The sequence below is a fragment of the Radiomyces spectabilis genome, assembly GCF_025331425.1.
Source record: "Radiomyces spectabilis strain NRRL 2753 chromosome Unknown BYT42scaffold_8, whole genome shotgun sequence".
NCBI lineage: Eukaryota > Fungi > Mucoromycota > Mucoromycetes > Mucorales > Radiomycetaceae > Radiomyces > Radiomyces spectabilis.
Window position 1 is genome coordinate 47,810 of NW_026251933.1, and position 27,393 is coordinate 75,202.

Below are 27,393 nucleotides of genomic sequence, written 5' to 3' on the forward strand. Positions count from 1 at the left end.
AGATTAGGAACGTGACAAAAATGTATCAAATAATGATGTCAGATTCAGGATAAACAGGGTCCAAAAGCAGACAAAACAGCAAAGGTGCTGCATCAATTAAATCATGAACTGGAACGAGAGTTGGAAGAGATAAGTCGAGGAGCGGATCATGATCGAGCACGTGTACAAGAGCTGCAAAAACTTTATGAAGAGGCAGTACGAGATAAGAAAGAGCTACAGATGCAACTGATACGAAGAGACCAGATGATCACTCATGCTCTGGAAAAGCTAGAAGTAAGTTGATAGTGCAAGAGTGCGCTTTTTCTAGACTACATGGTATAGAGTAATCTATTTTTTACTCACATTGACCGCTTCATGTAGAACACAAATGAGAGGAAAGAAATGATGGAGAATGTACTTTACAGACAAGCGACAGAAGATGTGGAAGGTATCTTTCGTAACCGCTCTGATTCTGGAATGAGTTCCCGTTAAGGCAATTGCCAGTTTTCAACTTTCTCTCCATTTCATCATATCCCTTATTCTTCATCTTTATCTTGACTCTCCGTCTTTCTTTTCTTCTCCCCCCGTTTTTGGTCCGTTTCCCCTTTCGCACACTCGACCTCGCGCCCCCAAACCCCCATGTATATATTCATCTGTTGTACAACTTCCTCATATAAAGAAAGCCAACCCCGAATAAGTAACGATGAGCACTGATTGTGCGCGGTGACAGTCGGGGTTTACATACATCTATCTTTAACTACCCAGCATTCAGCGATAAGAGAAGGTATATGATTGGTGCCAGAATCTGCCTTGGGAACTTCTTGAGTAACCCCTTTCTGTTGTGGCAAACATTTGATAATGAAATCGTTGGCGTTATTTGCCATACATTCATCGAGCATTCACTATAATGTATCGAATGTCAAAAACATCATGTTTTGTATATCCGTGTAACAAAAGCCAACAATTTTTCTACTATGGTACGTTTATCTTACGTTTGGTCTCAGCTGCTTTTTTTTTTTCTGTTGCCTTTTTTTGCCCTTACTGGAACTTCTTTTTCTTGTCGTCCGTCCCCTGATTCACCCTCGGATGGCCCCCACCCCCAAAAAAAAGTCTGTCCGATAATTGTAATGCCGAACCCAAAAAAAAAAAAAAAATATCTGCAACAATAAATAAAACGTTGGTGTTGTCCTGGGCTGTGCATTTCTTTTTTCTTTACTTAACTTACACTATGTCACCTATCGTTCCCGAAATTACATCTAACATTCAATGGATATCCCAAATGGATGTCGACGTCGAGCCTACCGCCGGACGTAAATCGACCATCATTGGCACCATCGGTATGTAGTTCGAATCATAGAGAACGCGACTTGAGAGAAGCTTTTAGGAAGACTAATCATGAATACACCTATACGGCAGGTCCTAACACAAACAGTGTCGAGATGATTACTCAGCTCCGTAATGCTGGTCTTAACGTTGTTCGTATGAACTTCTCCCACGGTTCTTACGAGGTAAGGATCTGGGATATGGCAAAAAGAATGTCTGGCAAAATGCGGGATTTCGCGGGGAAGCGGAGATGATGGCGTATCAAACGAGAGAAGAAAAAAAAATAAGCTATCCGGAGCATCAAAAAGCTAACCGTGGTTTGGATCACCAATCTAGTATCATCAATCGGTGATCGACAACACGCGTAAAAGCGCCGAATGTTAGTAAATGCGATAAGACTCAGAAAGCAGAAAACAAAAAATCATTTGAGCGTGAAGGACATCTTATTCATCGAAAACTTTTATAGTATATCCTGGTCGTCCTGTCGCTATCGCCTTGGACAACAAGGGTCCCGAGATTCGCACTGGCAACATGAAGGACGGTATTGAGGTAAGTGCGGTTGTGGTTTTAAAGTAAGGGTAAAACAGAAAAATTCATAGTTTTTGCGTTCTGTTCTGGGTAGATTCCTATCAGTGTGGGTCACGAGATGATTTTTAGCACCGACGACCAGTATGCCGATGCTTGTGATGACAAGGTCATGTATCTTGACTACAAGAACCTTCCCAAAGTGATTAAGGTTGGCAAGAAAATCTACGTCGATGATGGTGTGTTGTCATTTGAGGTCTTGGAAATCTTGGAAGATGCTGTGCGCGTCCGTGCCAACAACAACGGCAAGCTGTGTTCCCGCAAAGGTGTCAATTTGCCCGGCACCGATGTCGACTTGCCCGCCTTATCCGAAAAAGATAAAGCCGATTTGCGTTTCGGTGTTCAAAACAAGGTTGATATGATTTTTGCCTCCTTTGTTCGTCGTGGTCAAGATGTCAAGGATATCCGTGACGTGCTCGGTGAGGATGGTCGTAACATCAAGATTATCTCCAAGATTGAGAATCATCAGGGTGTGCAAAACTTTGATGATATTCTCAAGGAAACAGATGGTGTCATGGTCGCGCGTGGTGTGAGTATTATCCCAAATCATCCTACGTCATTTTTGGAGAATAGGCTTTTGCTGACCAGCAGCATCACCTGATGCTTTTATAGGATATGGGTATCGAGATTCCATTGGAGCGTGTGTTTATTGCCCAGAAAATGATGATTTCCAAATGTAACCTTGTCGGTAAACCCGTTATTTGGTAAGTTGTTTCATCCACCATGAGAAATTGATGCACGTACTTACCCTTGCTTCCTTCTCTTAGTGCAACCCAGATGTTGGAATCTATGACTGTAAGTATTCTCGTTAAGATAACACATTTGGGAAAAAAGGAGAACAAAAGAAACTGACCAAGAGGTTTGCTTGCATGCAATATAGTATAATCCTCGTCCCACACGTGCCGAAGTATCGGATGTTGCAAACGCTGTGTTGGATGGTGCTGATTGTGTCATGTTGTCTGGTGAAACAGCCAAGGGTGCGTACCCTGTGGAAGCCGTCAGAACCATGCACGATATTTGTACATTGGCCGAATCCGTTCTGTGCTATCCTGCTATCTTCAACGAACTTCGATCACTGACAGCCTTGCCTACCGAGACCACGGAAACCGTTGCCTGTGCTGCTGTGAGCGCTGCTCACGAACAGAACGCCGGCGCTATTATTGTTTTGAGTACTTCTGGTAACACTGCCCGTCTTTTGTCAAAGTACCGTCCCCGTGCTCCCATTGTCGTTGTGACTCGTAACCCACAGACAGCTCGTCAAGTACATCTGTATCGTGGATGTTTCCCCTTCTTATATCCCAAAGCCTCCTCCGCACCTGCAGCCCGTTTATCGGCCGCTAGTCAACAAGCCCATTTGAGCCCTGCAGAATATGCTCCATGGCAAGAAGATGTCGATGCTAGAATTATGTGGGGTATGGAACAGGCCATCAAGTACGGCTTGTTGAAGCACGGCGACCCTGTTGTTGCTGTTCAGGGCTGGAAAGGCGGTCTCGGCAACACCAACACCCTCCGTGTCTTATTTACTCCTTAAAGGAATTCTTTTTTTTTCCTTTCATCATTCTTTTATTACTCCTGTCCAATTCAACAAACTTGTCTTTCATGCATGTAATTCATTTCACATATCAATAAATAAATAAAAAGAATGAATCAAAACGAGGACCGGAAAAATTGAGAGTGTTAAGATGTCTTCGAGCGGAAGCAAAAACAATCACCTAAATTTGGTAATCACAAAATTTTGGGCAATGCATTTTTACAATTTCGACGGTAACCGTGTATTCTTCTTTCAATCATTACATGCCGTCGTATCAATCTAATGCACTCTAAAATATCTGCTCAGAAACACATAGTTGCAAGCTCTAGCCCACCCGCTCGCTTTCCTTCAGAGGAATGGAAAATAGCCAAGCGGCCAGGAAAAACCTACCAACCGCATAATCCTGCAGCCAATGCTACAGCTATATTTCAGCAAGGTGAAATTCTTGATACGTACCGTTTTTACAATTACAGTCCTCATTCTTTGCGGACCCAATCGCCCAAAAGTCGAAGCGCCACCCCGCGATCACTGCGTACGATGATACAGTCCACCGAGCGTTTACCTCCGACACGGCGATGGTGGCCATGGCTCGCTTATTTACCGACTTTTTACATCCCGCAATATGTGTTGTCTATGCTATTAGGCAATAAAAATAAGGACGTGCATCAGGCGTGGAGGGAAAAGGTATGTTGTCGCTATATGTTAAATAGTTCCTTCCAGTATGACGCTTGCATTGATGCAGTAAAATACAGGTCACGCTATGCCTCTTGATCCTATTATGCTGTGGAGGATTGGGATTCGCTACATTCGGTACTCAACTGCTTTTATGTCCGAATGAACACAAAGTCAACGCTTTTTTTACTCCATTATACAACGAAACAACTGGAAGGTTTTTACGTGGATGGCATGACGGCATCCTCGTCTACGGGAAGCTGTACCCGTATCCACAAATGGCACAATTTTTACAGAAACGATATAATATGACATTATCTCGAGATTATGAGACTGCGGACCTCAGCAGATTATTTGCTGCAGATAATCTTGACGCATGCGCAATGTACGAGACAGCAAATGCGGAGCAATATTGCCGAGCTGAAAACCCTTACAGCTGTAAGTATATGTGCCAGCGTCTACTCCGGTTTTCGTCAATTACCGTATATCACTGATGCGTAATTATTAGCATTGGATTATTTACAGCGAGCCGACGGACAGTGTCTATCGCTAGCAGAACTTCACGAGTTTATGTCGCTTCTTAAAGAAAAACAGCTTGAATTCAGCTGGAAAACCGTTCGTGAAGCGTCATCTAGAGGAGCCAAGTTACTGGTGCTGGGCGACACAGGTAAAATGAAATACGGATCCGAAAATTATCGTAAAGCGCCTAACGGACGGGCCATTAGTACTTGATTTGTCTTCGTATCTTAAGCTTCAATCCGAACCATTTGGTCTTGATGTACATCGGGTACTGCTGCAATCAGTTGGCACTGACGGATCCATGCTTATTGCTTCGTGGTCTTCGGCATTAAGTGCGAGATCTTGCTTATTGGCGCATTATACGACAGGCATCATATCGAGTGACACCATGGGATGTATCTTTTATCAAGTTCTCACTCGGTTTATGCTCGCTATGATTGTCATCTTGATCGTAGCTCGGCTTCTCATGTCTCTTACTTTTCACGTTTATTTATCGCGTCAACTTGCGTCTACAGCACCTGTCCGCCAATCTCCAGCAACGACGGTAGTAGGCCATGTCAAGGATGAAAGACATATCTCGTCTGCAGAGCCTATACATCCTGTAGTTCATCGACCTTCGAGGCCCAGTTATCGATTTGATACAGGGGACACTTCTGGAATGCGTGGTCCTTTGCCATTGTCATTATACACTATTATGCTGGTTACGTGTTATTCTGAGGGAGAAGAAGCCCTCAGAAAAACGCTAGATTCGTTAGCCAGTACTCATTATTCACAAGACCACAAGGTAAGATGAAGGATCAAGGGCTGATATCAGCGATAACTCGTATCTATTCATCGGTTATTGTAACCTTGCGCTCTCCAAACGCAAATAGATATTTTTCATTATTTGCGATGGCATGGTTACTGGATCAGGAAACACGAAATCGACCGCGGATATTTGTTTAGAACTGTTGTCACTCCATCCGAATAGCGTTCATCCTCTGCCATGCCCTTATCGTGCCATCGCTGAAGGAGAGCGCCAGCTGAATGCTGCCAAAGTGGTAAGCTATTTGTACGGAAGAGAGACCGTAAAAGTTTACATATTAACAAAAATACCATCGATTGTGGATAGTATGCTGGTTATTACAAGAATATCCCAGCATTGCTTGTCCTCAAATGCGGCACGGAAGAAGAGCAGCATACCTTTTCCCGCCCCGGAAACCGTGGTAAACGAGACTCCCAGGCATGTGGCGAATCGTAATAATTATCATTGAAGTCTCTATTAACACGACATTTGTATATGCAGTTACTGTTGATGAACTTTTATCAACGCATACTGTTTCATGAACATATGTCACAGCTGGATTATGAAATCTTTTGGAAAATGACGATGATTATAAAAGGCGCCGTCACTCCCGATCAATTTGAACTCATACTTATGGTAAATATGCCATATACGAGTCATCCTTGAACAAATGCATAATACTGACCGTTTAGGTTGATGCTGACACACAAGTTCTCCCAGATGCTCTTTCACATATGGTGGCAGCGATGACCAACGATACTCGGATTATGGGACTCTGTGGCGAAACGAAAGTTGCAAATAAGAGTGAATCCTGTAAGGAGAATACATTTGATTTTTTATATGAGAGCTTGTCATTGACATCCTTGTTAGGGGTGACAGCTATTCAGGTGTTTGAGTATTATATGTCGCACCATTATGCGAAAGCATTTGAATCCGTATTTGGAGGTGTCACTTGCCTTCCCGGTTGCTTTTCCATGTATCGTATTAAAGCTCCAAAAGGTGAAGGCTGGGTGCCTATCCTAGCGAGTCCCGACATCATTATGGATTACAATCATTCGGTGGTTAATTCTTTGCACGGCAAAAATTTGCTTCTCTTGGGCGAAGATCGCTTTCTGTCCACCTTGATGTTACGGACATTTCCTCGTCGGCAAATGATATTTTTACCTCAAGCGGTAAGGAATTTTCGTCACAAGACAGCTTTCTTTATCTGCACGAACACACTCACGAGTACATCCTGTAGCAATGTCGAACCACAGTTCCGAGCACGTTTCCGGTGTTATTATCGCAGAGACGACGGTGGATCAATTCGACTGTGCATAATCTTATGGAACTGGTCTTAGTATCCGACTTGTGCGGGATCGCTTGTTTAAGCATGCAATTTGTGGTCCTTCTCGATCTGCTTGCATCTATCGTTCTTCCTGCAGCCATTGCATTCTCCATTTACCTCATTATCAATATCTTTATTAGCCGCCAAGCCCAGCTACAACCGTTACTGCTCCTATTAGCCATTATAGGATTACCTGCTATCCTTGTGGTGTTCATGACACGGAAAATGTCATATATAGGATGGATGTTAAGTAAGTTGACTCGCATGTGCATGTCATGACATCCTCTAAAAGTAATTTTGCTTAGTTTATCTATGCTCCTTGCCGATCTGGAACTTTGTCTTACCGATCTATGCTTTCTGGCATTTTGATGACTTCTCATGGGGTGAAACACGAAGAGTGCTGGAAGGAGAAACCAAACGGGCTTCCCATGATCCAGTCCAAAATTCTATCTCGGTTCGAGTCCGTTTCAAGTCACTTGGTCAATGGGAAAAGGAGCGATGGAATATATTAAAAATGTAAAGCATACAAGCGGCGGATTATTGTACATGTTTATGCAAATCACTCAAGTAAATAAACCTTACCTTAATATCATGCTCATTCTGGATCAGTGAGACGTCGAAAGTTGTGTAAATTAAACTAACACAAACGTGGCTTCATTTTTGAATACAACCAAATCGTTAGTTCGAATTCATGAGCTTGATTTATCGCCCTAGATGACTGACCCTCTGCATCAATAAATGTTCGTCTCCGCTAACATACTGATTACTTTACATTCAATTGTCTTACTATTTGTTTTCCATACTACGCCATTGTTTTTCAATGAATGCTAGAATTGCTATAATAGCTTCTTCCTTTCTAAAAATGCTTTGTAAGAGAGCCTGATTAATATAAAAAAAAAATATAAAAATGCGACAGCAATAAATAAAGCAGATTTTTTATATTCTTTTGCATCTTCCAAAAAAAAATATAAAAATAAAAAATAAAAATTCAACGCCCGACATGTTACGGGAAAAAAGACTGTTTTTTATTCCAATCGAGAGAAAGTCCAGCGATCTTCATCTTGACAGTCATAATGAAGAGTGCATTGACATTCGAAACAACGGCACACTGCTCGACAACCAAGGCTCGAGTGTCCGTTTTGACTTTGCCACATGGACCAGTAGATACACCTGTCTTTATGCCCGTGGGCACTCAGGGCACACTCAAAGGCTTTACACCCAAGCAGATCAAAGAATCAAACTGTCAAATTATGCTTAATAACACCTATCATTTGGTAAAACTCGCTGTTTGTTCTGAAAAAGCTTGGTGAAAGCGACTGACAAGTTACGTACGTAGGGTCTGAAGCCTGGTCAGGAAACGCTCGACCTTGTGAATGGTTCCCACAACTTTCAAAATTGGGGCGGCAATTTGTTGACGGTAAGCCACCTCTAACAAGCTGTCGAGAGATTCATATTGCTTACTTGAAACGATAGGATAGTGGTGGATTCCAAATGGTGTCCTTGTTGAAATTGGCCAAGATTACGGAAGTAAGTTTGCGGTAGCGCTGGTGCCTGAATTTTTGACAGCTCACATCATGTATCATTGCAGGAAGGCGTTCAGTTTGCTTCGCCACACGACGGTTCTCTAATGATGCTTACACCTGAGCATTCGATGTCACTTCAGAACTCTATTGGCGCCGATATCATGATGCAATTGGATGATGTGATTTCTTCGCTGACAACCGGTCCCCGCGTTGAAGAAGCCATGTGGCGCTCCATTCGTTGGCTTGATCGTTGTATCAAGGCACACAAGAAACCCGATACCCAGAATTTGTTTGCAATTATCCAAGGTGGTTTGGATGAAGAATTGCGTAAAAAATGTGTGGAGGAAATGGTGAAACGCGATACGCCCGGTTATGCTGTTGGTGGATTGAGCGGTGGAGAAGAAAAGGATGTATTCTGGAAAATGTAAGTGTAGAGACAATGAGGATTACTGTCTACATGTTTTTGTTGATGTCATTCATGTAGTGTTTCTTTATGTACTGACTTGCTGCCTAAAAATAAGCCGATCTACTGTATGGGTGTAGGGTAAGTGGAGATGAGAGTGAAAGGGAAAAAAAAAGCAATTGCGAAAACAACGCAGCTGCATGATCAACGGATATGACTCATCCTAAAGGGTTACAATGCAGCTATGCAGAGGATCTGGTTGTTTGTGTTGCACTTGGAGTAGACATGTTTGATTGCGTATTCCCTACACGCACAGCTGTAAGTGTTTCCTGGCATCGTACATTGAAAAATGGTCTATCGAATTTTGTCTGACTTGTATTTGTTTACTTTTTCGTTTTTAGCGTTTCGGTAATGCTTTGACTATGAAAGGTGTGGTGACACTCAAATCCGGTAAAAATGCCTCCGATTTCCGACCGATCGAAGAAGGTTGTGATTGCTCAACATGCCAAAACTACACGCGGTCGTATATTCACTTATTGACCACAAGGGATACGGTGGGCTGTCATTTGGTATCCATCCACAACGTTGCTTTCCAACTCCGTCTCATGAGAGAAATGCGCGAAGCCATTACCAAGGATGCATTCCCAGCCTGGATAAAACAGTTCTTTGCTGGTTATTTCGGCGACAAGGCGCGATACCCTGTCTGGGCCGTAAACGCCTTGAAAAGTGTCAATGTGGATTTGATGGAGTAAATCCTCTTCATTGATACTCTTATTTTTATTTTATTTTTGTTTTTTGGGTCAGTCTGAACGATAATCGGAAAAGGAAACCGTCAACGTGGTAATCCGCAAATGTCCCCGACCCTGTTCAGTCTCCTTATTTAAACCTTCATACTCATTGAGTCGCTTTTTTTTTCTTTTTTTCTCTTAACGTTCACCCTAATTCTGGACTTTCCCTTATAACACCTACATCATCTTGCCATTAAAATGAGAGAAATCATCAGTGTCCACGTTGGTCAGGTAATTCATCTCTAGCAGATGAGTCGCTTTCGTGTTACGTGTCATTAAACATTCGCCTTCGCGTCATCTACAGGCCGGTATTCAAATAGGTAATGCCTGCTGGGAACTTGTAAGTGTCATCATCATGGATTGAGAAAGATGAAGGTACAAGATTATTCTTTGCTTCTTTTTCACTTATACGATATCCATTGATTTAGTACTGCATGGAACACGGTATCCAATCCGATGGTCGCATTCCCAATGAAGAAGCCGCTACCGACCACTCTTTCGCTACCTTCTTCAGCGAAACTAGCTCTGGAAAGCACGTGCCTCGTACCGTGTTTGTCGATTTAGAACCCACCGTGGTTGACGAGGTTCGCACCGGCACCTACCGTCAGTTGTTCCACCCAGGTAAAGCACGAAAAAAGAAATTTGTTTTCTTTTTGCCCTTTTTCCCGCCCCAGGGCCAAAACCCCCTGTGTGGAAGCCCACCGAGCATAAATCCCCTCCTCCCCCATTTTTAGCAACAACAGCACGTTATCATGAACTCTAAACACGTTTTCAATTTTTATTAGAGCAACTTATCACCGGAAAGGAAGATGCTGCCAACAACTATGCTCGTGGTCATTACACCGTCGGCAAGGAACTCGTTGATACTGTCCTTGATCGCGTTCGCAAGTTGGCTGATAACTGCTCCGGTCTTCAAGGTTTCCTTGTTTTCCACTCCTTCGGTGGTGGTACCGGTTCCGGCTTTGGTGCGCTTTTGATGGAACGTTTGTCTGTTGACTATGGCAAGAAGTCGAAGCTTGAGTTCTCTGTTTACCCCGCTCCTCAAGTTTCGACTGCTGTGGTGGAGCCATATAACTCGATCTTGACTACCCATACCACCTTGGAACATTCTGATGTCTCCTTCATGGTCGATAACGAGGCCATCTATGATATCTGCCGTCGCAACCTTGATATCGAACGTCCTACTTACAAGAACTTGAACCGTCTTATTGCTCAGGTCGTGTCCTCCATTACCGCGTCGCTTCGCTTCGATGGTTCCTTGAACGTCGATTTGAACGAATTCCAGACCAACTTGGTGCCCTATCCCCGTATTCACTTCCCTCTCGTGACTTATGCCCCTATCATTTCCTCTGCCAAAGCTCATCACGAACAGATGTCTGTGCCTGAAATCACTTACTCTTGCTTCGAGCCCAACAACCAGATGGTCAAGTGTGATCCCCGTCACGGCAAGTACATGGCTTGCTGTCTCTTATACCGTGGTGATGTTGTACCTAAGGATACCAATGCTGCTATTGCTACTATCAAGACCAAGCGTACCATTCAATTCGTCGACTGGTGTCCTACCGGTTTCAAGGTCGGTATCAACCATCAGCCCCCTACTGTCGTTCCTGGCGGCGATCTTGCCAAGGTCCAGCGTGCTGTTTGTATGTTGAGCAACACCACTGCCATTGCTGAAGCTTGGGCTCGTCTTGATCACAAGTTCGACTTGATGTACGCCAAGCGTGCCTTCGTTCACTGGTACGTCGGTGAAGGTATGGAAGAAGGTGAATTCTCTGAGGCTCGTGAGGATTTGGCCGCTCTCGAGAAGGATTACGAAGAAGTTGGTTCCGACTCCTTGGGTGATTCCGAGATCGATGACGATGCTGAATATTAAGCTTAGCATATACTTGACGCATTTTGCTTTGTTTCTCATACAAAAATGAATACAAAACACAAAAGTGTCTTTTATCGATCAGTCATTCAAAATCATTTAATTCTTGACCAATGAAACTGATAGTCTGAGATTAATCAACAACATCCCTGAGAAATAGAAACGTATTTTTCCGTTGGACCTCAAGTCTCTACCATGACTTCTTACCCTGCAAGAAGTAATGGCGCTCTGATTTGCCAAAACGGACTTTAGATCATTTAAACTTGGTTTATTTCTACCGGTCTGAACAAATCACCTATGGGGTCCCTCGCGCGACCCTGTAGCTACGGTCGGTCGTGTTAAGCACAGAATGTATTCGCAATGTGTAAACATTGTGACACTCTGGAAGGAATCATCGACAGTCGGCAGACCTACGCTTGAGCTGGACACATAATACCTCGCTGAATTCCGCGTAGTCGTCCTTCGAATGACAAAGGAGGAAACGAGATGAGGTTTAACCATATCGTAGAGGGAGTCGCGGAGAGAAGAAAAGTATAGCGACATCAGTCCGGTATTCTACAGCACCAATTACGTTCTATGGGCCCACGTTATGGAGTAGGCTCACCGCAATTTCGCTGCAGGATGTACCACACATTGTCCGTTATTAGAAGCCAAAATCATGACGCCGCCCCAGAACCAAAATGAATCACATCTGCAACCGAAATCATCAATAATCAGCTGTTGGTTGTGGAAAGATTAGCTTATCTGACAGTGCTATTTTTTTAGTGTCGGTATGCCCGGATAATTGTGCGAATTTCAGAAGAGATATTGATGTGCACAAATTACTGGTGCCCCATTGGGTAAACTCCGGCGGACATTGTGGATTCCCGAGTCATCGCAGCAGGTCTGCTTGGCAGTCAAGGCCACTAGATGATGCTCAAGATTTTCCATGCGAGGAAGAGCTACGATCTACCATTTTCTCAGCGAAATCGTTGCTAGTAATACTGAACAATTTTTGCAGAGCATGCCAGCTAATGCTTGGTTCAAAGTCCCCAACTATGCACGACTGACAGCCGAATGGCTCGAGATTGCATTGGTATTTATGGCGCTTTTTATTCCACAGACGGCCAATCCTGGCGCGTCGGTAAACACCTACAGTCGGGTCATATTATCGCTAGTTACCTTATTACCGCTTCAGCCATTGAGAGTGCAGAAATTCAAATGCTTGGCTCTACTGAATATCTCGGTTCGATATGCGTGCGCAAGCGGACTCTGTAGAGTTATAACAGTAGTACTGAACTCTGTCACAAGCAACAAAGGTTAATCTTTGGCAAAACGAAGGAAAATGATACAAAAAGGCTTTTTAAACTGCATTTCATTGTTTCTTTATCTTCTGTGCTGCGACGTGAAATCCTCGCAGTTCAATCTCCGCACTTACTTTTTTTCTGGGAAATTCAGAAAAAACCGCCGCTTTTCAACAAAGTAATGAGAAAAAAGCATCAACTCTCACAGATAACAAAAAGTATGATTAGCTTCCTTAAAAGTGAAAATAGTTCGACGCTCTGATGAAGGGGCTTTCGTAACGATCTTTGAAAATCCAAGGGAAAGAATGTGCCAAGTCGTACTCACAACCGCAGCAGATCTCCTAAGTGAAAGCCTGTGGTTGATAGAACAATGCAGATAAGGCAAGTCGGCAGAATTGATCCGTAACTTCGGGATAAGGAGTGACTTTAAGGGTGGGCGACATAGTGAATTCAACATTTTTTCACTAGAATTACAAGTCCTTCTGGAAGTAATGAGGAGCGAGGTTTGGATGTGTTCTTGAATGTTTCAGTATTAAGGAATACAACATGGGGGGAAATGGTGGCAAGGGTCAGCATGGGTATTTTTTAACTTATTATCTGCGGTGCCGATGCAGCGCGTCAAACTTCACATTTGCACCCTGGCTGAAATTGAATATTGCCGCTAATTGAAAACGTGCGTTTTTTTTTTCCCAATTCCCACCTTTTCTCGGCTACATTTCTTTCACTCACCATGCGCACACCGACATCCGCTCATTTGAAACCATATGCTTCCCCGAAGAATTCGCCATCGCCGTTTTTAACGGCACGCAAGCCCCCACCAAAGGACCCTTCCCAGGACCAGCTTGACTCCATTTTCCAGTCTGTGCGACATCAGGTAAAGTGGCAAGCAAAGAAAAAGCGTGCATATGACGCTATTTTGTCTCATGCAGTTTTGTCGCGTAAATGTCAAATCAAAGATTGACCTCTGGGGTAAAGACGCCAAGTGGAAGATTGACCTAGTTCTTATGGAGGATCGACCGAGTCATAAGACCACTGGTTCTCCAAACATGAACCGCTCACTATCGCCTGCTGTCATGGAGAAGACTTCTTATGCAGCGCATTCCCCGCTGCTTGACGGACGGTCACGACGCTCACTTGAAACTCAGCAAACTAAGAGATCATCAGCATTACAAAGTTTACCGGTGTCAGCTACAATTGAGTGTCCAGTAAAGTATCCCTATGGACGGCAATACACCATTATGCGTCAAGCTAAACAAATGATGTGTAGTGGGATTACGAAGCACCCTCATTGGATATGTGGCAGAATTCAAGTTCTGTCAATGAAACCAAGGTGCGTATGTGGACGAAGCGGAGTTTTCATCGCGAATTTACCATTAATCATGGATTTTTTTTTTTATTGTTGGGGATTATTTCAGCTCAGAGAAAGCATAGAGCAGCAGCAATATCTCGAGAATATCATTCAGAAACAATCTCAGCAAATCAAGCATACTCAAAACAATTCCACCGATGTGAATGATGTGATTGAAACGATGCGAAGTATCTTTATGATGTCGGTGAGTACAACTGCTTCTTTTTCACTGCTAGTGCATTTGGTTGAACCGTTGGACGCTTCTGTAGGAACATGAGCAACGATTACGATTTTCAGTCGAGAAAAACATGCTGACAAGAGATATCCACACCTTGACTGAGAAATTGAGACGCATTAATGCCATTCTGCAGACCATTGAAACTATGGATGTACGACCTCAGGTAATAATTGACCGAATAATTCGCGTAGTACAATGTATAGATTTGTTATTTACCTTATTATAGGATGCTCAGTTAAGCCAAGAAAATCTAATGGAAGATCGACGGATTTTGCTTCGTAAACTTCATCTCAGTCATCTTCGATTGTCAGCTAAAGATGCCGAGATCGATTATTTGCGCGAGCAGTTACGATCTCTGGACATTCCGCCTCCATCTTTAATACGATCACTGAAATCACAGCCATTACAAAAATTCGCTAAAGGTCCGCCGTATCTATTTCAGCAACAGTACTCACCCCAGATGAGAAGCGATATCCGCCCATCACCCGCAACGACCGACAGTCCCAATATGTCAGGTTTAGCTAGTCTCGGTATTGTCGCGGACCGTATGCTTAGCAACCCGGATTTCGAAACCAAGGAAAATAAGCCGAAAGCGGTTGATCAGAATCTACAACGAGTAGCAGACGATTTACAGCAGTCGACGTCAGAGTCGCCTGCGGAGGACTTTGTCAACAACAAACGCTCCAAACGATCCATTGATTCGGCCACTGCCCTCTTGTCTATGCCTAATATGGTATTTCCCACCAAAGATGAAGAATCAACTCCTACCATTGCAGGTTTGTGTTACATGTCAACTGTCTGCGGAAGCCATGTTCTCAACTTCTATTACCGCTTCTTATCACAGAAGAAACCCCTGTCACCGATAATGCGCAGAACGGTAAACGGGCGCGATTAACTTATGTGCGATGGTCCCCCGAAGAAGATGACCGATTACGGCAGTTGGTGAAGACTCATGGTGCTAGCAATTGGGATGCCGTTGCCGAAGATATGCCCAATAGAACAGGCCAGCAATGTCGACAAAGATGGACCAAATATTTGGATACAAAGAATGACAAAAAAGCCAATGTGGACGCGCGGCATTCGCCATCTATCGCTGCTTTATTGGACACCACCGAGGATTATAAAGCACGAGAAACGAAAAAATCACCGCCGAGTCAACCGGACATCCGTTTCTCGCCACACACAACACCACCTCTGACTCACCCTGAAATCATGAACAAATATCATCCCCCGCAAGTATTACCGCCAGATATGAACTATCGTCCTCCCTCACCCATTTCGACACCAAAGGATAAGTGGCGAGCAACAATCCACACCGACCAGTAATTTGAATTTGCTTTAGTGACATACTCACCGCAAAAAAAAAAAAAGACCAAAAAAAAACCTGTCATGTTGTATATGAAGTCATTCGACTCCTTTGGATCCCATTCCAATGTTTATTCGTGATCGACAATTCCAGGAAATCGCAGAAATTCTTGCTCAGCATTTGTAGATAAGAAATATTGATGTTTTAAAATAAACGTGTAATTATGTTCGTCTGTAGTCAACCATTACCATGCAATTGATCAGAATGAATGGTTGCGGCTTTTTTTTTATTTTATTTTATTCATGGGAAAGGCTTTGCGGTTTAGGTATCGGAATACAGAAAAAAAAAGGATCTCCGTCATTGCCGATCACGCTGGGCTGTGTTGTTGCAGCATGATCTTCATCTTACTGATATTATCATATTTTCAGAGAAATCGTACTCGTATCATCACAACAGAAAAAAAAAATAAGAACATCTGATACACGAGCTAGGCCGCTTATTTATTCGCTCACGAGCAGTTATTTAGTCCAACTTCATTAATCATTCTAGATCTACAAGGATGTACGTAAAACAAAAGTTTCAAAAAAAATTCTGCTAGCAAATGATACATTGTTTCTTGGATCGTGATTTGTAAGTTTCAATGTATCGTAGTTGTTTGTTATTGATGGCTCCACGACGTCGCTCGCGAATGTAGGCTACAGCATCCAAGGGTGGCATGCCCTCTTCGATCAAAGCAATCGCTACAAGAACAGGTGCCCTGGAAATGATGAAGTATTTTAGTCTGTGAAATATGCGACCATGCAATTTCGAGCTTTTCTGTTGCGCTCATACCTTCCCAATCCAGCAACACAGTGGGTTGCGATGCATGGCTTATGATCTTCGGTATTCTTTTCGGCATCCCGCTTACCGAATCGCTCCTCAATGAGATTGAGCCATACTTCCACAATAGCCGCGGGAGGAGCTTCGCCGTCTCCAAAAACCCAATCATGCACTTGAATGCCCTTGTCAATCAATGGTTCTTTGGCATAGGTAGCTTCACAGCAACGAACAACGTCAGTAACATTCCACCGTTCAAATTCCTAAAAATAAAAAGGTGTCAATGATAGTGAATGCGAAAGACGAAGGAGGTGAGACAATATCAACCTGCAGGTAGAGTGGCAGATTGTTGTTGCTGGGTGCGTCTACGATCAAAAAACGAGTCCCTTTGTATTCGATATGCGTAGGTGGGTTAATTAAGGCCCGAGGAGCATGATTGCCTGCTCGAGTATACATGGCTAGTTGGCTGTAGACAAATGGGCATCAGTAAGAGGTTCATCATGGAAGGGCATGAGCGTATTAAAGCATAGAAGTACCTTGTGTCTTGAATAAAAGGAAAATTGGGTAATGTGGAATTATCGATGAGGATGGTTAAATAAATAAGATGCCAAACAAGCGTCCAAACGCAAAGAGGATAAAAAAAAGAGTTGGAGAATAAAGAGTAATGGAACGGTATCTACAAATCTGCAAGCCCCTGGGTTAGCACTGAACGATAAAGCATGGTTTGGGTAGATGAGGGTCAAAGACCAAGCTTGCTGCAAAATACTTGCCAAATAGCAAAAAGTAGGAGAGAGAATAGGACGGTAAAAGAAGAGATGGAAGAAAATATCTGCTTGAACTAGCCTGGATCGATCATGAAAGAATGGAAGGTGCCGACGACGTACCTTGGAACCCTGGTTGCCCTTTTTTACGGACCTTCCCGGAAATAAAATAGCAGTCTCAATCTGATGGCTGCAAATGGCAGTTCGACACCAAAAAGAGGTGACCTACACCAGCCTTGATTGAGAATAGAAAAATTCGCTTTGGTTATCCCACTTTTCCGCTTGCATAATATAAAGCAGAAAGCAAATTAAACCATATATGGTCGACAGGCGTGCATATGAAGAAGACTGTGCCATACATCCTTCCATACCATATGCAATATCCCATACTGCGAATCAGTGGCCCAAGGAAGAAAAACGACCAAAAGAAAACCATTAAGTGATACAATCGATTAGTATATTTCCCCACTTACTTCAAAAATGGGTGCTGTATTCGACGAAAATCACAATGCGTCATTTTTTGATTTATTCTAGTTACTTACCATTGGACCCATAATTTTGCATTGTTTATTTAATCTTTGTCTATCTTTACCGGTTATACAGCAATAAACATCGAGTATTTGTTCTATCGAATTAATACTTAACAAACCCAAAGCATATCGGAGGTAATCTAGTGCTTTCAACAAGTCGAGGTCTTTATTTTCTTTAAATCCGGAAATATCCCCTTCACAACGACATGCCATCTGAGTTGAAATTATCGGTGTCGCTTCACACTGCATTCTAGAAATTGACTCCTTACAGATGAAACGAAACAAATCGGTCGTAATGATGACCAATTCTACTTGCAGTAAATAGTTTGCTGATACTCTCCGCCATGGTCTGAAAAGAAGGGTAATTTATCACCGGTCGGCTACGCTTTGGAAGCATAAACGTTATTTTTGCCAGCGCATACTCAACGGTTTAATGCTCAGATGTCACAGACATCATCTATTGGACCTTCTCAGAGCCTTTTTAAGTGGCGCAAGGTCACGTGTCGATTCTATCGACGTGCTTTTCATCGTTTTCTTGTCACTGCAGTCCAAACTTTTGAAGTGTGGAAAACCTTGTGTATCAACATCCCATTTATTTACCTGGATTTCCCATTCCCACTTTTTTCGAGGTTATACGGCAATAGTAAGTAATTTACCCAACATTGAAACTCAAGATGGTGGTTTACTCAGCCGGTTATCTACAGAGACATGTCTGGGAATAATATCAAGGTCGTGTGCCGTTTCCGACCTCAAAACAAACTTGAAATTAGAGAGGGTGGTGTTCCTATTATTGACATTCCTGACGATGGAACATCAGTAACCTTGCAGGTAAAGTGTGCCTGAAGACCCACTGGAACAGTGACAAGTCATTGCAAGACCCCCCCCCCTCATGGCTCATGTTTCACTTGGCTGGCTTTTTTAGGGAAAAGAAGCGCAGGGAACGTATTCCTTCGATAAAGTGTTTGGTTCGAACACCAGGCAACAAGAAATATTTGAGTATTCGATCAAATCTATTGTGGATGGTTCGTTTCCTTTCTTTATTCCTCTATCTGTAACTGATTGTAATTTGGTCGATCTTATGATAACTCAACGTTTCATTATTGTGAAATTTTTTTGATCCACAGATGTCGTCGCAGGTTACAATGGTACTATTTTCGCGTATGGTCAAACGGGTTCCGGTAAAACTTTTACTATGATGGTATTTATCTATGCTTTGAATCTTTCTCTTCTATTTGATACCAATGCTTTTGTTCCTAGGGTTCCGACATTGACGATGCCGAAAATAAGGGTATCATCCCCCGTATTGTCGAACAGATTTTCGCTAGCATCATTCAAGCGCCCGCCAATATGGAATTCACCGTAAAAGTCTCTTATATGGAAATCTACATGGAAAAGGTGCGCGATCTACTAGAGCGTAAGTATTCGGCTCAAATGAATTGATACAAAATGCCAAAAAAAAAGGGGGTGTGAGACAGTAGGCGCACAACCACATGAAGGTCCAATCTCAACTCACTTTGTGTGTTTCGTTAGCGTCCCATGACAACCTTCCTATCCACGAGGATAAAACAAAGGGTGTCTATGTTAAAGGTCTTTTGGAAGTTTACGTATCGTCCACCGAAGAAGTCTATAAAGTCATGAAGAACGGCGGCAATAACCGTGTCGTCGCATATACCAGTATGTGTTTTTGCATTTCGCATCTTCATACTTTTTGACTTATCTTGTTTACCATAATCCTTGTACTTTAGATATGAACGCTGAAAGTTCCCGCAGTCACTCTATTGTCTTGATTACCATCACGCAGAAAAATTTGGACACAGGAGCAGCCAAAAGCGGAAAACTGTATCTTGTCGATCTTGCTGGTTCTGAAAAGGTGTGATTTTCTTTTCATGTAGTAAGATTAGCAGCGTTACTGATTCCTGCATGCGTTAGGTTGGCAAAACTGGAGCTTCCGGACAAACCTTGGAAGAAGCCAAGAAAATTAACAAGTCACTGACAGCGTTGGGCATGGTCATTAATGCACTCACAGATGGAAAGGTAAAACAAAAAGCTCTGCTGCATTTGCTTGTGAATCGGTTGTAATGGACAACGTTCGCTGACTTGTGTGTTCTAGTCGAGCCACGTTCCTTATCGAGACTCAAAATTGACGCGTATTCTCCAAGAATCCCTGGGTGGTAACTCCCGCACAACATTAATCATTAATTGTTCTCCATCTTCTTATAACGAAGCTGAAACCATTTCCACCTTGCGTTTCGGTGTACGAGCGAAATCCATCAAGAACAAGGCCAAGGTGAACGCCGATCTGTCACCTGCCGAGCTCAAGGCATTATTGAAGAAGGTGAAAAGCGATGCTGTATCCTATCAGCAATACATTGCAGCTCTGGAGGGCGAAATCGTCGTATGGCGATCCGGTGGTACCGTGCCTGAGATTCGCTGGGTGTCCATGGAAAAATTAAGCAAAGGCGAGATTTCTTCCCCTACCTCTCCCTCCACACCCGCACCAGCCTTCAAAGCCATTGCCGATGATTCTAGACCGTCGACTCCAGCGGTTGTATTGGAAAAAGATGAACGTGAAGAATTCTTGAAGCGAGAGAATGAACTGGTTGATCAGATAGCTGAAAAGGTGTGTTCTGTGTCTTTTCTCCATTGATCAGATCATATGTATTCAAGCAACTGTAGGAAACGGAACTATCCAATCGAGAAATGCAATTGGAGTCATTGCAAGAAGAACTCGCACTTCTCAAAGAACAAGATAAAACCACCACAGGAGAGAATCAGCAAATGAGTTCGGAACTCAACGAAATGAAGCTTCAGTTACAGAAAGCTTCGTATGAAAGTAAAGAAAGTGCCATCACCGCGGATTCTTTGAAGGAAGTGAACAAAGAACTGCAAGCGGAACTCGAGCAGTTGAAACAGACACTCGCACAACTACGTGCTTCGCAGAAGGATCATGAAGAAGAAGAAAAAGAGAAGAAGAAAGCCGATAAAATCGCACTTATGATGGCATCTCTCCATCCATCGGTAAGGATTTGAAATTGTCTTTTAGCCTCCTGATATATTTTAAAGCTCTGATGCGATTATCGTGATAGGATGCCATTACCGAGAAAGAACAGCAAATCAGAAATGTCCTTCAGAAACTGAATAATGAAATGAGCGGGGATGCTGCCATGTTGACGGAAGAATACTTCAACAAACTGCGACAGGAATTGGCAGAGTCAAAAGCGCTGCTGGAGGAACACGAAGGAGTTATCCGCAACTTGAACCATGACAAGGAAACCCTTCTCGCCAAACGGACAGAGCTTGAGACAAGACTCGGTGCATTGGAAGTGGATTATGAAGAACTTTTGGACAAGACCATTGCCGACGAAGAAATGGCAGCGAAACGAAATTCGGACATCAGTGAAACCATTTCCGAACTCAAGGTACCTTGGCAATCCATTCCAAAACGTCACTGTTGCGATGGGTTTAACATGGGGTTACCTAGGGTAAACTGGAGAGTCAATATGCGGCGAAGAAAGAGCTGCAGCAAAAGGAAATCGAAGAGTTGAAGAAAGAAGTCGAGAGAAAAGACGAAGAATATAACAAATTGAATTCAGCCATGACAGAACTGAAAATTACCAATGAAAAATTACAGGTATGAAATTATGAAAAACGCTTTTGATGGCTGGAACCAAAAATACTCACAGCATAAAAATGAAAAGGCGGCCATTGCCTCGCGGCCTCAAACCCAAGCCAGTCCCGAAGAAAACGAAAAGGAATTGGAACAAATTCGCAAGATGATGACCGAACAGCTGTTATACTTTGATGTTATGAAGAAAGGTCTGATGCGTGACTTACAAGCTCGATGCGAAAAGATCGTGGAATTGGAAATTACCTTGGAAGAAACACGCGAGCAATACAATGACATATTAAGAGCCAGCAATAATAAGGCGCAGCAAAAGAAGATGGCCATTCTTGAGCGCAATCTAGAACAGCTAACCACCGTTCAGAAGCAGGTAAGAGTTAAATGATAAAAAGCCAATTACGAATGAGAATCTAAATGCTATAAATGTTTCAAGCTCGTCGAGCAAAATTCCAAGCTAAAGAAGGATGTGATTCACGCCGAACGCGTGATAGCCACCCGCAACAACCAAATTCAAGATCTGGAGGGTTTGCTACATGACGCTGAAGATAACTTTAAATTGCAGCATGAAAAGTAGGTATCCAGTACACGATCTTTTGATCGTCTACTTATTAACTCGTTCCCCTTATTAGACTCAACGCACAAGTTGAGGCTGTGCGTGAAAAATTAGATCAAATGAAATCGCAAAAGTCTCAGAATGCCATGGCCATCAATTTCGGAAAAATTGCCAAGCCTTTGAGAGGTGGCGGAGCGGTTGGCGAAAGGTAGGATCTGTCAATGTTTTAATTTTTTACGACTGACTAACATGATCCTCTACAGTGATACCGCGACGTCACCCGTACCTGAGAAAAGAGATAAGCGATCGTCATGGTTGCCATCTTTCCGATAAATGACCCTGACGGTTACTTCAAGAGAACACTCTTCTCGGGATATTATCCAACGTCCCTGTCCGCTTCTTGTCTTATTTTTTATTTTATTTTTTCTATACGTATCCTATATTCCATTTTCGAGTTATCCAACTCTGATACTCAAATTTTGTGATTTTTGTCGAGATGATACCATTACAATATTCAGAACTGCTACGTTTGCAGTATTTATTGTATTTTCTGTCTTTATATTTTGTTCAAAGAGGAAAGAAAAAAAAGGACTTTTTGTTGTAAAAGTGATCCTTCCCATTTTGTTTGCCAATGATTGTTTTTTCTAAGCAAAATTTTTGCTCTGGCTTGTAATATCCACGTTGACCAACAGCAAGATCCATCGAAATACCAGATATGCATTCAACATATCAGATACCACTGATTCATATATGGGTACCAAGGAATTTGTTATTACGAATGAAAAATTCTCGAGTATTGCGGTACTCACCATCTTTTGGTTTTATTAGCCTCATTTCCATTCGAAGCTACCCGTACACCAAATATGTATAGCAGTATGAAAGCAACACGTAGGGCCTTGCCAGTACTGTCACCGAGTAACCAGCAGAGAGTGATCCGAAACACGAAAACCAACAATTCGAATATTATGACAAACAGTATACAACATGCTTTATTCATCAGTCGCATCAAAATTCGTCGAGATTTTCCTTCATTCCGGCACCATGACCGGGGACGCGGCAGTAGCTTACCGGGCATTTCAACGTCACAAGACACAATCCGGCTCGGATTGTGACAACTATTTAGCTTTCATTAAGGTACTAAAAAAATTCCCCGATATCCGGGGGTTGTGGTGTAGTGGTATCACGTTCGCTTCGCATGCGAAAGGCCGCGAGTTCAATCCTCGCCGACTCCATCTTTTGCCAATTGCAAGATTGTCTCTTTTTTTTTTGGTTAGGTCGTTGTCGTACTTCACTCGGATCTGATATACCGGCAAGATCACCAGAGTGGGAAACAAGAGGATTAGGGATAGGAAAGATAACGCTTTATTTTTGTCAATTATAAGGAGATATTTATATGTGCTTATTTGGTCTATGTTCTTAAAGAGGATAATGGCTGAGCGGCTAAAACTTTGATAAAAGGATGGTTGTACTTAGCAAGATGCTAAGCTGATTACCATTTTCGGACGTTATCCGCTTCAGCCACGACATCGTTTGTCGTAAATTTTTAGTATTTTCCCTTTTTGCATTTTGCATTTGAGCACGACATAATGTTTACTTACGCCGCCGAAAAACAGCCATGGTACAAAACAAAAGATATATAGTATTCCACTCATTTATCAATAAAACATCATCTTATCGTCGTTTAACCTGCACTTCCTATTCCTATCCGACCGTGGAACATTAATCCGGGGATAGCCGGAAACGACACGTTTTATTGTGCTTCGCGATGATCTGTTATGCAGAAAAGATCAACAAAGTAGAACTGGAAGAATAGGGATAAAGTAAAGTGAAAGATTTTTTTAAGGGTGTATGACACGCGTCCGTTTCGGACTATTGGTGGCCCTGAATCGATGAGAAAAAACGCGTTTTAAAGAGCAACTACATGGGAAGATTAGGGACAGGAAATGCATGTTAAGATGGTGCAAAGACGGTATCATTAAAGGTGATGTGGCGCCGGATGGTTTAGGTATTTTTTTAAAAAGAAATAGACACTTTTTGATGTCGTTAATCTTGTGCTGGATTTCTAATCAGAGAGCAACCTAGCTCGATAGGAATCGATAAAGTATAAGGGAGATTAAGTTACTGCTTATCATATTGATTGTGGATATTTATGGCGATGAATGTTATGATGATAAGAAACTCTTATAAAAGGACATTTACAATAAAAGCGCATAACCCTAGCCAAAGCTTAATATCGTTCTCCCGGAGAGAATGGTAAGATGACTATTGCGCAGGTAATACCGGGAAAAGGGTAATCATAGAAGGATTGGTCAAACCAGAAAGAACCACGATACTTTCTCTCTTTTCATAGCTTAAGAAAAAATGGTAGAAAAAACATGAAAGGAATCGCATTTAAACAGCTCGATTGCTTCTGAGGACTTCCAGTGTAATGATGTCAAAATAAATCAGAAATAAGCAGCGGTAGGCAATATGAAGGTAAGCAATCGATGTGGAGCTCATACCTCTGGCCAAAAGCCAAACTAAGAAGTACATGATGGAACTTTATTATAATTATATATGCATGAACATGTATGTGTATGTAGTATAGGGAAAAGTACAACAGAGACCATAAGTCAATGAACTCGACTCCCAATCGTATCTTTTTAAAGTTTCCTTTGGTTTCCGTGCCCAACCACTATTCAAAAAAAAAGAAAGGAAAAAACCACCAACATGAGGAGCACAAACGATGAGCACTACGCATGGCTTTGAAATACGCTATTAAACTGCTGCCGATCCAATACATGAAAATGTTCTTTTATATCCCATATCATGGGGTGTTTTTCTATTAAGCATGACTTGACGGAGAGCCAATTCGGTTTTTGCAACCGAAAATGACACGTCGTTATGGTTATATCCCTCCCCTTTAAGACGGACTTGGAGACCCTTTGAATTTCTGTGACTAAACTTATTCAATTTTTTTTTGCATTTGAGAGGAGTCTTGAACAACAAGACATATCGCGCATATTCCCCCTAACTCAAACCTGCATAACAGCGTCGATAAAGAATGTGGAGCAGTAAAAGTAAGATTACCACGAGGAAAATGCCATATCAAGCAGCCTCATGGAATTGAAGTCCGTCTTAGAGGGGGTGGAGGTGTGACATAAGTTATTTCGGCAAAATAAGGGGATGCATTTCGCGAACGGTCGCCAGGACATCTCCCGGGCTTATCTGTGTGAAAGTGATCTTTTTCAGCTCTTCCCTTGATTTTTATTACATTTATTTTTATATCGCGTTTTCTATTCTAAAGGTTTTACACAACATAACATCGTTGCTATATCTCCTTGCTCGGTTCCTTAGTCTCATGCCTCGAGCCAGCAACAAGTCACGTACAGTAAATGCGTTGTTGACAATACTACCTATGCATAATCCGGCTGGATTTCGCTAGTGAACGTGCGGCGAGAAAATGCGATGAACCGATAGAAACCCTGTGGCTACAGTCAAGCGATTGTGTGAACCTTGGTTTCACTCAGGACGAACAATCATTGCGGATTCGTGGTTTGGTCCACCAGAAATGGCTCGCAAGTTAACTAAAGTCGGCCTATATTCCATTATGCAGGCGGTGAAACGTGGATACTAGCCTCGCAATATGCCGGGTGTTGACATTGTCGCCTTGTTGAACGATGAGTATGGGTATGTCAAATGTTCGAAGTCCAAAAACTCTGGTGAGCATTTATTCGTCATTGCGTACCGGGATATGAAACCGAAGGCATTGATAGCCACATGCAGTGCTTCGACTCGGGAAGGCAAACAACACTTTCATGACCAAGATGGTAATTTACGTGAAATTACGCGACCACAGGTATTTGAGGACTATGAATCACAAAGAAGTAGGTAGACGATCGCAAGGAATGATATCAGTATCGGAACTCATATATCATCTTCACTATAGATTCCGTGGATATTGCCAACAATCGGCGCGATGATCTATTCTCTTTCCATGACGTCATGCGAACATATCGCTGGGAACTGCGCTGTCTATCCCTCTTTTTAGGTGTTATCGAAGCCAATTCTTGTTCCGCTTATAAGCATTCGCTTCAAGTGGCTCTACCACCACAACAGTAGCTTCCGATACCGACTGGTACTTTCGCTCCAAGAACATAAAAAGGAGCAGCACCAAGGTGTACAAAGAAACACACCGTTATTGAGGAGCACTACCACACACTCTGTGCACAGACTTGTTGCTGGTGGTAAGAATGACAACGGCCATTATATCAGGAGGCGATGCGCTATTTGTAAACGTTCTATTTAAACAAGGGGTTTTTCTATATTTCTTTGTTCTTAACATGAATGTCATCTTTCACATCCGAAAGATGTACCTTGACCTCCCGGGCCAACCGGGACCCGGGAAAAGCGAACGTCATCCTCGCAACAACCAGTTCTCGAATCCTTTTGCGCCTTCGCCGTATCCTATCTCTGAGGGCCGCTGTTCCAGATGAAGGCGTTTCTCTCGGCGTGGCGATACCGCTAATCAGCGTTCTGGTTCTGTTCCAGTGTCATGATCTGGTCCTCAAAGCGTATAAGTGTGTAATAAGAACCAAATGGTTTGCGCGAATTGTTTCCCTTAACACATACATCAAACGCACGGTTGAATAAATAATAATTGTCCATGTGTCCCAGTTTAAGCAGGCTTCATTCGAGAAAAAAACGTAAAACCATCCAAATTTGATCGAAATCGGTCGCTTCTAAAAATGACAGCAAGAATTGATGGATCAGCGAATCACTCAATATTTTGAGGAACTAGTATCTCTAGATTATAATACAACAAAAAGAAGCATTCGAAAATTGTCAAGAGACCTGACTTCAAAGACGACATGGAGCGACCGAATTCAGTCAGTTCGGTCGCTGAGTCCCAATGCCACCGTACGTGATGCGGCCGAGTCCCTTTCGACGAAGCTCAACCATTAATTTAAATAAATCATGGAAACAATTGCTCTACCTGACAAAGTGTTGATGTAGTTCGATCATTAAATATTACCCATCAATACGCCATTTCTACTGCATCCCGCTCCCTTACAGTGCCCTGGCAATTTTTTTTTGTAATCCCGATATGATAAATTTGTTGACTTCCTTAATGTCTTTTTCATCTTTTAGTTCATTTTTCTCCGGAAAATGAAGAAATAGTAATAAAATAAATTGCAAGGAAGCAAAAATCATGACTTGGTCCTTCATTGGCGGGGAGTGTTGGGTTCTCGTCATACATATTTGATCTTGTAGAATGCCTGCGTAATCCTGATGGGAAGATGCGCTGAAACTGACGACTTTGTTCATCAAAAGAAGAGGCCATCTTCATGAGGATGACGTCTATTTTCAATAAAGTGTATAATACGAGTTGAAAGATAGTCTAAGGAGCCATGCTTTCTTCCGTACCAAAGTTATGTGCACCTGTGTATCCGATCAGCCGATATATGAACACTTGAGAATAAAGATCTCTCTCTAACAGTATCTGAGACCTACTTCATGCAGCTATTTCATGCGATGAGGCCACACTCTCTTATCAAAGAATAGATATGACGTGAAGCGATGAGAAAAGACACATGGCGTCTTTTTCCTGCTTCATTATTGGACAATAAATGTTTTAGCTACAGTACGAGGG

General features: G+C 42.6%; 9 protein-coding genes and 1 non-coding gene across 10 annotated transcripts; 8 read left to right on the top strand and 2 right to left on the bottom strand.

The window, feature by feature from the left end:
• The first annotated feature begins 1,060 nt into the window (after nt 1-1,060).
• Nucleotides 1,061-3,551, top strand: BYT42DRAFT_572766 (pyruvate kinase). Its single transcript, XM_051568640.1, has 8 exons — nt 1,061-1,316; nt 1,396-1,487; nt 1,639-1,681; nt 1,769-1,851; nt 1,925-2,416; nt 2,500-2,591; nt 2,655-2,682; nt 2,768-3,551. The coding sequence occupies exons 1-8, from the start codon at nt 1,208-1,210 to the stop codon at nt 3,416-3,418; spliced, it is 1,590 nt and encodes a 529-aa protein (XP_051422040.1). The 5' UTR covers nt 1,061-1,207; the 3' UTR covers nt 3,419-3,551.
• Nucleotides 3,552-4,853: 1,302 nt separating this feature from the next.
• BYT42DRAFT_572778 (chitin synthase-domain-containing protein) lies at nt 4,854-7,311 on the top strand. The gene is made up of 8 exons (XM_051568641.1): nt 4,854-5,393; nt 5,482-5,649; nt 5,721-5,831; nt 5,895-6,029; nt 6,086-6,206; nt 6,264-6,565; nt 6,634-6,970; nt 7,026-7,311. Exons 1-8 carry the CDS (start codon nt 4,911-4,913, stop codon nt 7,238-7,240), a joined length of 1,872 nt encoding a protein of 623 aa, XP_051422041.1. The 5' UTR covers nt 4,854-4,910; the 3' UTR covers nt 7,241-7,311.
• Nucleotides 7,312-7,738: 427 nt separating this feature from the next.
• On the top strand, nt 7,739-9,554 carry BYT42DRAFT_572781 (queuine tRNA-ribosyltransferase). Its single transcript, XM_051568642.1, has 7 exons — nt 7,739-7,994; nt 8,057-8,137; nt 8,194-8,247; nt 8,309-8,667; nt 8,728-8,787; nt 8,889-8,964; nt 9,048-9,554. Exons 1-7 carry the CDS (start codon nt 7,794-7,796, stop codon nt 9,396-9,398), a joined length of 1,182 nt encoding a protein of 393 aa, XP_051422042.1. The 5' UTR covers nt 7,739-7,793; the 3' UTR covers nt 9,399-9,554.
• A 78-nt stretch (nt 9,555-9,632) lies between these two features.
• Nucleotides 9,633-11,307, top strand: BYT42DRAFT_594063 (tubulin alpha-1 chain; the record flags this gene model as incomplete). The annotated part of the gene is made up of 4 exons (XM_051570741.1): nt 9,633-9,665; nt 9,739-9,774; nt 9,863-10,055; nt 10,220-11,307. 4 exons carry the CDS (start codon nt 9,633-9,635, stop codon nt 11,305-11,307), a joined length of 1,350 nt encoding a protein of 449 aa, XP_051422043.1.
• Nucleotides 11,308-13,217: 1,910 nt separating this feature from the next.
• BYT42DRAFT_572785 (uncharacterized protein) lies at nt 13,218-15,720 on the top strand. Its single transcript, XM_051568643.1, has 7 exons — nt 13,218-13,461; nt 13,544-13,792; nt 13,855-13,917; nt 14,003-14,140; nt 14,205-14,336; nt 14,400-14,949; nt 15,018-15,720. The coding sequence occupies exons 1-7, from the start codon at nt 13,318-13,320 to the stop codon at nt 15,497-15,499; spliced, it is 1,758 nt and encodes a 585-aa protein (XP_051422044.1). The 5' UTR covers nt 13,218-13,317; the 3' UTR covers nt 15,500-15,720.
• A 219-nt stretch (nt 15,721-15,939) lies between these two features.
• Nucleotides 15,940-17,165, bottom strand: BYT42DRAFT_572786 (protein-tyrosine phosphatase-like protein). The gene is made up of 5 exons (XM_051568644.1): nt 17,066-17,165; nt 16,832-16,979; nt 16,623-16,761; nt 16,311-16,558; nt 15,940-16,236 (listed from the first exon to the last, which is right to left on the bottom strand). Exons 3-5 carry the CDS (start codon nt 16,749-16,751, stop codon nt 16,074-16,076), a joined length of 540 nt encoding a protein of 179 aa, XP_051422045.1. The 5' UTR covers nt 16,752-16,761; nt 16,832-16,979; nt 17,066-17,165; the 3' UTR covers nt 15,940-16,073.
• Nucleotides 17,166-17,498, bottom strand: BYT42DRAFT_572788 (uncharacterized protein). Its single transcript, XM_051568645.1, has one exon. It carries the CDS (start codon nt 17,490-17,492, stop codon nt 17,322-17,324), a length of 171 nt encoding a protein of 56 aa, XP_051422046.1. The 5' UTR covers nt 17,493-17,498; the 3' UTR covers nt 17,166-17,321.
• Nucleotides 17,499-18,083: 585 nt separating this feature from the next.
• On the top strand, nt 18,084-22,371 carry BYT42DRAFT_572789 (kinesin heavy chain). The gene is made up of 16 exons (XM_051568646.1): nt 18,084-18,229; nt 18,291-18,414; nt 18,509-18,608; nt 18,711-18,784; nt 18,844-19,000; nt 19,117-19,260; nt 19,332-19,456; nt 19,516-19,620; nt 19,697-20,206; nt 20,263-20,604; nt 20,673-21,005; nt 21,068-21,217; nt 21,285-21,578; nt 21,642-21,778; nt 21,838-21,969; nt 22,025-22,371. Exons 2-16 carry the CDS (start codon nt 18,295-18,297, stop codon nt 22,092-22,094), a joined length of 2,793 nt encoding a protein of 930 aa, XP_051422047.1. The 5' UTR covers nt 18,084-18,229; nt 18,291-18,294; the 3' UTR covers nt 22,095-22,371.
• Nucleotides 22,372-22,921: 550 nt separating this feature from the next.
• Nucleotides 22,922-22,993, top strand: BYT42DRAFT_t86. Its single transcript has one exon. It is a non-coding gene; the product is annotated as a tRNA-Ala (tRNA).
• Nucleotides 22,994-25,386: 2,393 nt separating this feature from the next.
• On the top strand, nt 25,387-25,862 carry BYT42DRAFT_614720 (uncharacterized protein; the record flags this gene model as incomplete). The annotated part of the gene is made up of 3 exons (XM_051571884.1): nt 25,387-25,430; nt 25,527-25,627; nt 25,690-25,862. 3 exons carry the CDS (start codon nt 25,387-25,389, stop codon nt 25,860-25,862), a joined length of 318 nt encoding a protein of 105 aa, XP_051422048.1.
• Between the last annotated feature and the right edge of the window lie 1,531 nt (nt 25,863-27,393).

Coding starts and splice junctions, on each gene's coding strand:
- BYT42DRAFT_572778 (XM_051568641.1), top strand. CDS start 4,911: ATGCTTATTGCTTCGTGGTCTTCGGCATTAAGTGCGAGATCTTGCTTA. Junction 5,394..5,481: donor ATTATTCACAAGACCACAAG/GTAAGATGAAGG, acceptor AAACGCAAATAG/ATATTTTTCATTATTTGCGA. Junction 6,030..6,085: donor AATTTGAACTCATACTTATG/GTAAATATGCCA, acceptor CTGACCGTTTAG/GTTGATGCTGACACACAAGT.
- BYT42DRAFT_572781 (XM_051568642.1), top strand. CDS start 7,794: ATGAAGAGTGCATTGACATTCGAAACAACGGCACACTGCTCGACAACC. Junction 8,668..8,727: donor AAGGATGTATTCTGGAAAAT/GTAAGTGTAGAG, acceptor TCATTCATGTAG/TGTTTCTTTATGTACTGACT. Junction 8,965..9,047: donor TATTCCCTACACGCACAGCT/GTAAGTGTTTCC, acceptor TTTCGTTTTTAG/CGTTTCGGTAATGCTTTGAC.
- BYT42DRAFT_572789 (XM_051568646.1), top strand. CDS start 18,295: ATGTCTGGGAATAATATCAAGGTCGTGTGCCGTTTCCGACCTCAAAAC. Junction 20,207..20,262: donor TTGATCAGATAGCTGAAAAG/GTGTGTTCTGTG, acceptor AAGCAACTGTAG/GAAACGGAACTATCCAATCG. Junction 21,218..21,284: donor TTACCAATGAAAAATTACAG/GTATGAAATTAT, acceptor AAAAATGAAAAG/GCGGCCATTGCCTCGCGGCC.
- BYT42DRAFT_572785 (XM_051568643.1), top strand. CDS start 13,318: ATGCGCACACCGACATCCGCTCATTTGAAACCATATGCTTCCCCGAAG. Junction 13,793..13,854: donor CAGCTACAATTGAGTGTCCA/GTAAAGTATCCC, acceptor AATGATGTGTAG/TGGGATTACGAAGCACCCTC. Junction 13,918..14,002: donor GTTCTGTCAATGAAACCAAG/GTGCGTATGTGG, acceptor GGATTATTTCAG/CTCAGAGAAAGCATAGAGCA.
- BYT42DRAFT_572766 (XM_051568640.1), top strand. CDS start 1,208: ATGTCACCTATCGTTCCCGAAATTACATCTAACATTCAATGGATATCC. Junction 1,488..1,638: donor TCTCCCACGGTTCTTACGAG/GTAAGGATCTGG, acceptor TCACCAATCTAG/TATCATCAATCGGTGATCGA. Junction 1,852..1,924: donor ACATGAAGGACGGTATTGAG/GTAAGTGCGGTT, acceptor TGTTCTGGGTAG/ATTCCTATCAGTGTGGGTCA.
- BYT42DRAFT_572786 (XM_051568644.1), bottom strand. CDS start 16,751: ATGTATACTCGAGCAGGCAATCATGCTCCTCGGGCCTTAATTAACCCA. Junction 16,559..16,622: donor ATCTGCCACTCTACCTGCAG/GTTGATATTGTC, acceptor TTTTATTTTTAG/GAATTTGAACGGTGGAATGT. Junction 16,237..16,310: donor TGTGTTGCTGGATTGGGAAG/GTATGAGCGCAA, acceptor CATCATTTCCAG/GGCACCTGTTCTTGTAGCGA.
- BYT42DRAFT_572788 (XM_051568645.1), bottom strand. CDS start 17,492: ATGGTTTTCTTTTGGTCGTTTTTCTTCCTTGGGCCACTGATTCGCAGT.